Genomic DNA, 12,638 nt, shown 5'->3' on the forward strand with positions numbered 1-12,638 from the left:
GTGAAAAGCCCAGTTTTAGTTGTATGGGCTTGTCTAATTTGTTGCTACTTGAAGCCTGGATTAATGTGACATTCTCATTATTATGACAAAGATTTAATTAATATCTACCGATTTTATAATTCTTTTTTACTCCCTCGGTCCATTTTTTCTTATCACGTATTGAATTGACACGTCTATTAAGGTATCAAAAATAAAATCATAATTTACTATATCCCCGCTAATTATTGCTAAGTAACCTAATGATTGCAATCGATAAAACATACGTTAAAATTTATGCCGCCACTAAGAATTCATTGAACTTATCAACTCAATAATTAATAATAAAAAGGGCAGCCTAGTGCACAACTCAATAATTAATAATAAGGATAAAATATGTATGAAATGATAATTTATCTCTTGATTTTTCAAATTGAACAAGTAAAAATGAACCAACGGAGTGTACTGTTATTTTTTGTTTTCTAGGGGTGTTCATTCTGTCGTGCATTTCGACTTTAACAATTTCAGTTAGGTAATTTGATTTATGATTTTAAAAATATTATATCAGTACCATATCGAATTAATTTAATATGGTACGGTACATTGGCAATCATGTTCTTACACATAAAAGATAAATTATTACTTCGACTGCAACCAGTTAGATGAACTGAGAAGCTAGCTAACAAATGTAACTTTGCCGGAAATGACACATTTTGTTCAACTTATAGTCGCTAACACATTGTAACACTTTCAAAGGCCATGGTTAACAAACCAGTTCAGGAAGAACAATCTCCCCCAACAACATCAATCTTCCCTCGTTCAATAAGACCAAGAACTACGAAGAGTTCACCGACCCTGTCGGGTGATATTGTTTCATGTTATAGACCACACGACCGGATTTTGAATACCATTAAACCTTCAGTGACATTGAGCGAAAAATTAACGGATTAGACAAGCAGAAGAGTTTCCAGATATCAAAGAGCCAATTCATCAGTAGCAAATTCCCAGAGCAGTTTTAAGAGATCTAACAAAACTAGGCTATGATTTCTTCTATCAGTACAAGTCAAAGTACAGTTATGCAAACTGCAACTTCAAATGTCCTCTACTTTCCACATAAATTTACAACTATCTATTCCGCGTTCTGCACCTATTTCAAAACAACTGCTGCATTTCTGAGAGCCAAGTATCTCTGAACATAGTCATTAGGGAGCAACCTTATTACCTTGAAAACCTCCGTATTAGCATAACGAAGTTTAGTTCTTGGGTCAAAATATGGTGCCTGCATGTCAAACATAGTTTTTAATAGCATAAAGGGCAATGAAGAATCACAGATAAAATGACAAAGATGATCCTTTATGTTTGAGGGGTAGGTTTAAAATAGTCCCTTGATTATGTACTGAACAGTTTTGGTCCTTTGAGTTTGCCAAAATTTAACGCTTCTAGTCTCCGTCAAATATTTACTGAGCTCCGTCTGTTAGATTTCACAGGAACTATGAGGAAAAAATAAATTAGCGGGAACTAAGTTTTAGAGGTACAAATTTTTGTAGTTTCTGCAATTTTTTATTTATTTCTAGATTCTAGTGCAGCTTTAGAACTAGCATTTAAAGTACTAAAATAGTTCAGTGTTAAGGGACTATTTTGAACCTCCCCACAAACATAAGGGACTGTTCTTTGATTTTCTCAAGAATCACATAACTCTATTCAGAGAGGATGTAACAGTAAGACAACACCAGAAAGCAAGCAGAGTATTAGACCATATCATCATAGAGGGCGGTCGGTTGAAAAGGTACCTCAAATCCTGTTATGTCGCATATCCTTTTGCCTGGATGCATAGAAGGTGGCGTCTCAATGTTAACATCTAAAGGGAAAGAGCAAACAAAGTCAAAAACTTCGAAATATTCATTGACCTACGAATGATTGAAAGGAATATATGCAAAATAATGCCTCTAGACTGGGAGACAAATACACTCTGCTGCTCATGAAATTATATTTTGAACATACAAGTTGTACAATGATTGATGATAACAGTGCAGCATATAAAGAAGAAAGATACTGTTTTCTCCCTCTACAATTTAATTCAAAATATAATGGACAAAATTGATTGTCATGATCTAAAAAGTACAAAATTGATTTTTTTTTATCCAGTTAGGCAACAAGAATTCGACCTGAAATTTTGGATCTTAAATGTTATAATAAAAAGCAGCTTTACACTACATCTACTTTTGGTCTATATGCTCATTGGGTACGTTAAACCAAATGTTTTAACCAAGTTGAAGAACCAAACTCAGTAGCAAACCAAAACCAACAAAAGTTTGGCTACCCATTTTCTCTCAAGTCAAACTGTACTATTTGGATACCAGCAGAATTAAGATTCAGCAAATGAACCAAACTGAATAAATATACCTATATTTGCCAAAACCTAGAACACGGCCCATTCTTCATTATGGGCAAACGAATTGAAGCGCTAAACGCGTGATTCCAGCTCATAGTTACTATGTAATCCTAGTCTGCTTATGCCACTGATCTCATAATGCCCATGGAAAATTCAAAATAATACTCCCTCCCTTTCAATTTGTTTGTCTTACTTTCCTTTTTAATCTACTTTAAAGAATGCTACTTTCTAAATTTTGTAACTTTTTACACCCAACATCCTACATGAGATATTTAAGACAACAAGAGTCAAAAGGCATTTTGGTACATTGTACATATCTTTAGTTTGAGATCACCTGATTCAAAAGTCTTTTTTATTTTTTGAAACTCATTGTCAAGTCAAATTAAGACACATAAATTAAAACAGAGAGAGTAAAAGTTAATGACGGAAATGGATATGTAGCATGCCTAAAGTTATGCTAATCATAAACATGTTTGTTCATCTACGCATTACCTTCTCCATGACAGTAATTGATCATCAATGAAGAAAGGTTTAGACTATATTTCTTAAGATAGAGAGAAAATAGATGCTACAAAATTTCCCACAACATTTCTTAAACCAAGAAAAAAGATGTGAAAATGATCCTTAATGTATAGGGGTTGGACTATTTTGGTCCTTCATGTATAATTCTTAACAGAAATATCCTTACTGTATGTAAAAAGTGGTCATTTTGGTCCACATCCCTAAACACTATTGTATGAGTTAAAAGTCTGTTATATTGACCATCCTAATCTTCTTCAGGTGCAACTCACACCACACACATACAAACGAGTACATGTATTGAGTGACTGCATGCATAGGACCTTCTTCTTCTTCCTAAAACATAGATCACCTCCACATACACCGTGAACAAATCATATTTCCCTTGCACAGTACAGACGTGCATACCCATTCTATTCAAAAAGACTTAGCTAACGAGTACTCCATCTTTTCTCAATGAACCTTCAGCAACGGCCTGTAAAACCAAAACCGATCAAAAGGATCTGAACATATTGTTGCAGCTCCCTAGCCTCTTTGCCATAAAAAACTAACATCTCTACCGTTCTTCTGAAAAAACAACCCACACCAGTGATCTCATACGATCACCATCATTGCTGCAAGACGACACCATTCACCACCAGCATTAGGGATTCATTTTTCTTTCTTCTCACAGACCAGAGAAATCTCATTTCTCTGCACCAATATTCATTCACTCACAAACCTCATTGTCCGGTCGCTATCTCTCCATTTCACTTTTACATCTGCAAGATGTGCTACCATGGACGAAAAAGCCAAAAAAGGTAGAATAAATATAAAGAGAGAAAAGGGAAAAAAATTCTAAAGCCTCAGTCAGGAAACAATCAATGGAGATATAATATGCTACTTGAACTTTCCTTTCCTTTTACTTTTTTCTGCTTCTCCTAGTAAAGATCCTCACTTTCCCCTTTTCTCTATTGTTATCTTGCTTAGAACTTGCAAGAAAAGCAATTAGGTAACTCCTATCATTCGCTTGCCTAGCCATGTATCGAGCAAAATTTATATGGAAGCGGTTTGTTCTGTGTTTTGCGTTTATGGCAGCCACTTGAGATGCACCTGAAACACATCACCTTTACATTTAACCATAGTCTTGAAGGAACCATTAGGGGTTGTTTGGTTGCGGGTTAGAGTTATGCAGGTATTAGCAATGTAGGGATTAGTTATGCAAGGATTCGTTACACATTGCAAAGTTTAGTTATTCATGTATTACTAAATTCGTGTAGTAGTTGTTCCATCTTCAATTCTACATAAATTGATACATAAATTAACTCATAACTTGTAAATGTATACATGTTTTAGTTATGTGGGATTATAAACCGGTAAGCAAACATTGTACTTGGTGTGCTGAATTTTAATGATAGCAGCTAAAATGCTACCAAACATGGTACTAGTTATGTTGGTTTTAATCCATAAATATCCTAACCAGCAACCAAACGAGCCCTTAGTTTTTTAGGGCTGTCGACTAAAATGATTGCTTTTCACATACATTAAGGACGATTTTATGTTAAGCGTTATACACTAAGGATCAAAATAGTGCAACCAAAGGACTACTTCGATTTTCTCGAAAAAAGACACCAAAGGAAACAGCAGGCGGAATTCAGAAGGCAATTTAAATTAATGAAATCAACAAATTCGTAATCATAGAAGATTGTTGTAAAAAGCTTAATTGGAAAATTGAGACTCACAAGTAGGTAGGTGAGGAGGATCGTATTTTCAGCATGCATAATCTGCTTGCTTCCAATTTCTACCTCTAGCCTGTCCTTTAGGGTAATTATCATACATTTGAGTCTTCTTGAATTTCATGTGAGTTGGCAATACTAATTCTGCTTCTATCACACTTCCCCCTTTATTCCATATTACTAATATATGCATAACTGATCCATATACTAGTAATATCTGCATAACTACATCGTACATTACTAATAGCTGCATAACTAGTTATCTTGGTATTACTAATAGCTGCATAACTGATCCCTACATTACTAATAGCTGCATAACTCTAACAATCAAACGAATCCTAAGGATAAAAATAGTGCAATCCCGGCATCAAGGACCATTTCGATCATTTTCTCGGAAAAGGACAGCAATACAACAGCAGGTGGAATTAAGAAACTGGCAATTTAAATAAGTGAAATCAACTAACAGAAGAATGAGGTAAACATTGAAAATTGTTGAAAAAGCTTAATTGGAGGTTTAAGTGAAAGATTGAGACTCGCAAGTTGGTAGTTCAGGGGGGATAATTTTCGTAATTTTCGGCTTGTATAATCTGCTTGAGATATTGCCAGTGCCTACCTCTAGCTTGTCCTTTAGGGTACTTATCATATATTTGAATCTTCTTGCATTTCATGTGAGTTGGTAGTACTAATTATGCTTCCATCACTTCCCGCTCCATATATAGCTCCGCCGTCGCAAACCGATTTGCTCATGGCAGTTTACGGTGGTGAAGCTTCCTCCCAGTGATTGTTCTGATTAAAAGTGTTTTTACTTGGTGGGCTTGGATCTTAACAAGTAATATTGCCTAGTCGCCTATGTGTTCATTTTATTTTTGGGATAAATCACCCATAAATTATGCGAAATTGTCAACTACACACCTATACACCTTCTGAACTTATTTTTTCCGTATTATCTACCTCCTTGAACTAATTTTTTCATATTTATTTACCCCCTTCAATAATTACCTAGTAAAAAAAAAAGTTAAAACGCAACATGTGCAAACAGACACGCTTATCGTAAACCAAAAAAAAAAGGATCAAAATAGTGCAACCAAGGACCACTTCGATCATTTTCTCAATAAAAGACAGCAACATAACAGTAGCCAATTTAAATTAATGAAATCAACTAACGATACTTACAAGTAGGTAGGTCAGGAGGGTAACTTTCGTAATTTTCGGCTTGAATAATCTGCTTGAGGTGTTTCCAGTGCCTACCTCTAGCTTGTCCTTTAGGGTACTTATCATACATCTGAATCTTCTTGAATTTCATGTGAGTTGGAAGTACTAATTCAGCTTCTATCACTTATCGCTCCATATTTATAGCTCTGCCACCGCAAACAGATTTGCTCACGGCAGTTTTACAGTGGTGAAGTTTAATAATTCATGTATTAAAACTAGCATAATTATACCATGTTTGTAGCTTTTTAGTTGCTTTATATAAATTTCAGCACCCCAAATACGGTGTTTGGTTATCATTTTGCAATCTCACTTAACTAAAACATGTATGTGTTACTTTATGCAGGTTAGAAGATGGAATAACTAATACATAAATAACTAAACCCAGCATAATTATTCCCTACATTACTAATATATGCATAACTAACCAACAACCAAACGACTCCTAAGGATCAAAACAACAGTGCAGCCCTTATACATCAAGGACCATTTCCGTCATTTTCTCGAGAGGAAAAAAAGAAAAAACCAGCAACGCAACAACACGAGGAATGAAGTTGGAAGCACTAATTCTGCTTCTATCACTTTGCACTCCATATATAGCTCCACGTTTGGTTAGTCAAAATTTTTGAAAAACATTTTTCTCCATGAAAACATCTAATACCCACCATCCAACGCACCCCCACATCCCTAATAGTGTTTGCCTATACTATATACAAATACTTTTGGGATAATATTTTCTATTTATTTACCAAACACTAGAAAATAAATAAGAAACCCACTTATTGGCCTATGATTTTTTCTTTTTGTTTTGTTTTGTTATAAATCACTCCTAAACTACGGCGAAATTATCAACCACACACCTAAATTATACCCTAACTTATTTTTCCTTACTCGTCCGTGCCAAAAAGAATGACGACTCTTTCTGTATTTGAAAACACTTTACCTTTATGCAATGATTTATAGTCACACAACATATATGTGACTCATTTACGACCACAAGTTTAAAAGTCTTAATCTTCTTTCTTAAACTCTGTGCCCAATCAAATGGTCCCATAAATTAAAACGGAGGAAGTAAGAGCCCGTTTTGATTGGCTTATAAGCTGTTTTCAGCTTTTTTGAGTGTTTGGCTGGTCAGCTTAAAGTCATTTTGTGCTTAAAATAAGCTCAAAAAAATAATTAGGCCCGTTTGACTTAGCTTATCTAAAGCAGCTTATAAGCTGCAAACAGCTTATAAGCTGCTTAAAATAAGCCCATCCAAACAGGCTCTAAAACGCAACATGGGCAAATACATATTTGTTGTCAACTTAAATAGAAAAAAAAGGGGATCAAAATAGTGTAACCAAAGGGCCACTTCCATCATTTTCTCAAAAAAACACACAGCAAGGCAACTAATTCACTAATGATGTAAACATAGAAAATTGTTGTAAAAGCTTAATTAGAAGGACTTACAAGTAGGTATTTCAGGAGGGTAATTTTCGTAATTTTCGGCTTGAATAATCTGCTTGAGATGTTTCCAGTGCCTGCCTCTAGCTTGTCCTTTAGGGTACTTATCATACATCTGAATCTTCTTGAATCTCATGTGAGTCGGTAGTACTAATTCTGCCTCTATCACTTCCCGCTCCATATTTATAGCTCCGCACCGGGACGCCGTAAACCGGTTTCCTGACGGCGGTTTACGGTGGTGATTGTTCCGATGGGGAATATAAGGGTACAATAGAAATGTGGGAATTAAAGGCTTTTTTTTTTTTTTTTTTTTTACCGGTCAGGGCTTGGCTATTAACTCGTAATCCCGTAGTTGCCCGTGATTTTTTATTTTTAGTTTGGCTTAATGCATATTATGCGGCGCCTAGATTTATTCGTTTTTTCTATTTTGATACCTTTGTTTCTATTAAACCCAAACTCATCTTTAAGTATGTCTGTTAAACCCTCTAAATCTGATTTTTATTAGAAGTAGAAACTAAATTGAGAAAATGAAGGCGGAGTAATATTTTAGACATGTGGTAAGCTATTCTTTAGGTTCATGGATGTGTCGATTTCTGTTGGTTTTGCTCTTCCACTACCAGCTTAATTAAGAGATGCTCATTTTTTCCCTCTCAATTGCTGCTAATCTTAGTTAAAAGATGGCATAATTAAATTAGAATATATATATTAGCATGTTACTACATTGAAGATGGAATACTATATAAGTCGGATTGCGTTTGATAGACATACTTGAGAATGAGTTCAGGAATTCAATAGGAACAACACTTAGTTGAGATGCCAAAATTGAATAAAAAGATAAGTTTAGGGGGTTGCATATGCATTAAGCCTTTTTGTTTTTGGCAGCATACTTAATCATTTTATAAAACACAAAAATATTATAACGCTTTTTAAAATAAAAATAATGGAGAATTTCTTTATGCTTTTTTTTTTCTTTTTTTTTTTTTAAAGAAGGCTGTCATGTCTAATAATAAAACTAACACTATTGACACTCTCAATGATACATACATACAGTTACGTAAATTCGTACAATAAATTGGTAATTTGTATTGGTGAAGTTATATAAAAAAATCAAATTCAAAGCAAAACACAACACGTTAATTAGATCGCCAGAAGGTTAGCATCACTGTTATGGTGTTTTTGTAAGTCTAAAGTATGTTTGTTTCAAAAAAAATAAAAATTAACAATCACCAATATTCTTGAATTTAAATATTTCATAACTAAGATTTTGGAGCAGGCCTTCTTTTATTTTAAATTAATGTAGCAGACAAAAAGAAAAAGATAATCACAAACCAAAAATACAATAAATAATATGAGCTTAATTATAGAGTACCGGATTTTTCATAAGACAGTTGTTATGACTAATATGATCGAGCACAGAAAGTGAATAATAGTAAACGATAAAAAAAAAAAATCAAATACTTTTATTACTAAGGTTGGTTATGCTACCACATGTCTACAAATACCTATATATTAATATGTATTTAATGTATTAACAAATCAAAGTGGCGCAGCGGAAGCGTGGTGGGCCCATAACCCACAGGTCCCAGGATCGAAACCTGGCTTTGATATATTTAAGTTGTTTTTTTTCACCTTCAATGATTTGTTTCAAGTTCGTTTAAATCTCTTTTTAAACTACGCTTTAGAAAAGATCTGATATGGTTTTATAGGGATACTGCCACTCTAAATAAAAAATAAAGTCATTTATCTTTCATGACTCAATTCCATTCTAATAGTGGGGGCTCCCTCATTTTCTGATTTTTTTTTTTCTTCTTTGGAACTATTTCGATGTCGTATGCTATTGGACTGACAATATCCTCTCGACTTTGATCATTTGTTAGGTGTAAAAAGAAAAATTTAGTTAGCGCATAATCACTTTTGTATAAACTTGATGATTGCTATTTAGACTAGTATGATAATTTAGATTGAAAGCCACTTGAAGTTGGATAATGACTATTGAAAAATTTGTTAAATAGGTGAACAATAAGTTTAAATAATTAATGAATGAAACAATTTTCACCAAATGAAGGATTGGATTAATGTGTAGCATATATTTCGCTATATTTTGAAATCCTACAAATTTATGGAATCTAATATATATGTTATCGAACTGTATAATATATCATGGTAATACTAATTTTTTATTTAGCACAACATGAATATGAATTATCAATAATGGTACCACATCCTACCTAGCTAAAACAACATGCAAATAGGAGATGCTCTATCAATAGCCATGAGATTGTCTATTCAACTAACGCATACAAATTGTTACTACTACTTAGAAGAGGGAGCTTGGTCGTCCCTCTTCGTCGTCTGTTGATGGGCCCCATTTAAAAAAAAAAAAAAACTTTTGGGCCCTATATTAAACAGGCCCTAAAAAAAAGAAAAAAAAAATTGTGGATCCCATATATATTAAACAACAACTAATATTTTTAAAAAAATGTGGGCCCCATATTAAATACCAACCAGTATTATAAAAAAAAAGTGAATCCCATATTTAAAAAACAAACAATGTTTAAAAAAAAAAAAAGTGGGCCCCATATTAAACACCATGCGTATTCGTAGCAAACACTAATATAATAAAGTTTTAGATACGGAGCACAAATTACAATGTTATATCAATCGTGTTTTGAACATAGTACATATAAAAAAAAAAAAAAAAAAATTGGGCCCCATATTAAACAGGCCCATAAAAAAAATGTAAAAAAATAAATTGTGAGCCCCATATATATTAAACAACAACTAATATTAAAAAAAATGTGAGCCCCATATTAAATACCATCCAGTATTAAAAAAAAGGTGGAACCCATCACATCCAAACTCACGGGAAAAAAAAAGTGAACCTCATATTAACAAAATCAAGTAATATTAAAAAAAAAGTGAATCCCATATTAAAAAAACAAACAATGTTAAAAAAAAATATGGGCCCCATATTAAATACCGTGCGTATTCGTAGCAAACACTAATATAATAAAGTTTTAAATACGAAGCACAAACTACAATGTTATATTAATCGTGTTTTGAACATAGTATCCCATATTGACAAAATCAAGCAATATATAAAAAAAAAATGAATCCCGTATTAAAAAAATAAACAATGTCAAAAAAAAAAAAAAAGTGCAGACTTTATATTCTTAGCAAACACTAATATAATAAAGTTTTAGATACGGAACACAAATTATAATGTTATATCAATTGTGTTTTGAACATAGTATATATAAAAAAAAAAAAAAAAAAAAAATTGGCCCCATATTAAACAGGCCCATTAAAAAAAATTGTAAAAAAAAATTATGGGCCCTATATATATTAAACAACAACTAATATTAAAAATAAATGTGGGCCTCATATTAAACACCATCCAGTATTAAAAAAAAAGTGAAACCCACCACATCCAAACTCACGGGAAAAAAAAAAGTGAACCCCATATTAACAAATTCAAGCAATATTAAAATAAATAAATTGTGGGCCCCATATTAAACACCGTGCGTATTCGTAGCAAACACTAATATAATAAAGTTTTAAATACAGAGCACAAATTACAATGTTATATTAATCGTGTTTTGAACATAGTATCCACATTGACAAAATCAAGCAATATATATATAAAAAAAAAAATGAATCCCACATTGTGGGCTCCATATTAAACATCATCCAGTATTAAAAAAAAAGTGGAACCCACCACATCCAAACTCACGGAAAAAAAAAGTGGACCCCATATTAACAAAATCAAGCAATATTGAAAAAAAAAAAAGTGAATCCCATATTTAAAAAATAAACAATGTTAAAAAAATATGGGCCCCATATTAAACACCATGTGTATTCGTAGCAAATACTAATATAATAAAGTTTTAAATACGAAGCACAAACTACAATGTTATATTAATCGTATTTTGAACATAGTATCCCATATTGACAAAATCAAGTTATTATGTTCACTAAATATACTTAAAATATTTATATTTTAAAATAAGATAGAATTTAATGCAAATGACAACATGACAAGTAAAATGAGCTAAACTGAGAATATTTACCAACAATTAAAAAATAGTATTTCTTCGTTTAGATAGAAAATCAATTTCTACAACAAGTCTTCTCTTTTAAAAAATATTAATAAATTTGCCGATTTTGTATTCGTAGCAAACATTAATATAATAAAATTTTAGATACGGAGCACAAACTACAATGTTATATTAATCATGTTTTAAACATAACATATACTATATATATATAATCACTATTCAAAGACAACTACATACACATAGATGCACTATAATCTGAAGTGTTGGGCCCGTGCGCAGCACGGGCATAAGCCGTCTAGTTTTACTAGAAAAAATTATTTTCTATTGCTACACAAAAGTTAATAAAAGGCTTCACGTACAAGGTTCTATGACATTTCTCTTAGCAACAATGTTCGACATAACGTTTCACAACTCATTGTATTGACTTGTGTTATCTTTATGACTTATGGTAGGATATACTAAAGGCGTTAAAAAAAAAGATTGATAGATTTAGCAATTGCATACAAATATGTTGTAGTATCGAATAGGTTAAAATTCATACAAAGAATTGATGTCTATTGAAGATAAAATTCTCATTAACGTTTGTTCCTAACCCATTATGTAGTTATCTTTGAAAAGTCTTCATGCTTCGCTCTTGTTCGTATTATAACACCCACTTTGAATAATAACGCCAATCATATTTTATCCAAACACATTTGCTTGGACTAATAATCAAGAAATGTTTATGTAATAATTTTCTCATTCCATGAAAGCACACAACAGTTTTTTTCTTTCTGTCTCTCAAAGTTTCTTCATGATTTAGCTATTAACAATTATCGTTTATCAAAACACTACAAATCCTTGAAAATTTTAACATCACCAAAAATATGAAAGCGGATGATTCCAAAGTGACGCATAAGAATTATGGGTAATTTTTCATGAATCTTAAAAAATATTCACCACATAACCTAACGTTGATATCTGTCTTTCCATTTTCATTATCTCAATTTTGATAAATGTAGTTTTAGCCTTGGGAGTATCTACAATTCATATGCAAATTTAAAGCATTCTTCAAAATCCCGTGATAGTTAAGGTTGTGACGATGAAAAATAAGAACTTGAGAAACAAGAAAAAATGATAATGTGTCAATTTCTAAACCAAGCCTGTAAGTGTTACTATCAAACAATTGATTCTCTTGTATCATTTCTGATTGAAAGAAGGTATTATCATATAAAGTTAACTTTTGTAACAATGATTCAGCTGTGCTTTATATTTCTGATGATATCAATGAACATGCATCTACTTTTGCTTATATGGCTGAATCTATTTCTCCAGAACATGCTAGAT

General features: G+C 32.4%; 1 protein-coding gene across 2 annotated transcripts; it reads right to left on the reverse strand.

Moving 5' to 3' along the window:
• Nucleotides 1-923: 923 nt before the first annotated feature.
• LOC132605771 (protein EIN6 ENHANCER) lies at nucleotides 924-7,614 on the reverse strand. Of its 2 annotated transcripts, XM_060319005.1 has the most exons (4): nucleotides 7,261-7,400; nucleotides 5,776-5,960; nucleotides 1,767-1,834; nucleotides 924-1,255 (listed from the first exon to the last, which is right to left on the reverse strand). In XM_060319005.1, the coding sequence occupies exons 2-4, from the start codon at nucleotides 5,903-5,905 to the stop codon at nucleotides 1,124-1,126; spliced, it is 330 nt and encodes a 109-aa protein (XP_060174988.1). In that variant the 5' UTR covers nucleotides 5,906-5,960; nucleotides 7,261-7,400; the 3' UTR covers nucleotides 924-1,123. The 2 variants fall into 2 exon arrangements, with proteins under 2 accessions (XP_060174988.1, XP_060174987.1); XM_060319004.1 differs by lacking the exon at nucleotides 5,776-5,960 and having other exon boundaries at nucleotides 7,261-7,614.
• Between the last annotated feature and the right edge of the window lie 5,024 nt (nucleotides 7,615-12,638).

The sequence above is a fragment of the Lycium barbarum genome, chromosome 8, assembly GCF_019175385.1.
Source record: "Lycium barbarum isolate Lr01 chromosome 8, ASM1917538v2, whole genome shotgun sequence".
Taxonomy (NCBI): domain Eukaryota; kingdom Viridiplantae; phylum Streptophyta; class Magnoliopsida; order Solanales; family Solanaceae; genus Lycium; species Lycium barbarum.

Excerpts from the sequence above, each read along its gene's own strand:
- LOC132605771 (XM_060319004.1), bottom strand. The coding sequence starts at position 7,435 with ATGGAGCGGGAAGTGATAGAGGCAGAATTAGTACTACCGACTCACATG. Across the intron at positions 1,835-7,260 it reads CCCTCCTGAAATACCTACTT|ATGTTAACATTGAGACGCCA; the intron begins GTAAGTCCTTCT and ends CTTTCCCTTTAG. Across the intron at positions 1,256-1,766 it reads GCGACATAACAGGATTTGAG|GCACCATATTTTGACCCAAG; the intron begins GTACCTTTTCAA and ends TTTGACATGCAG.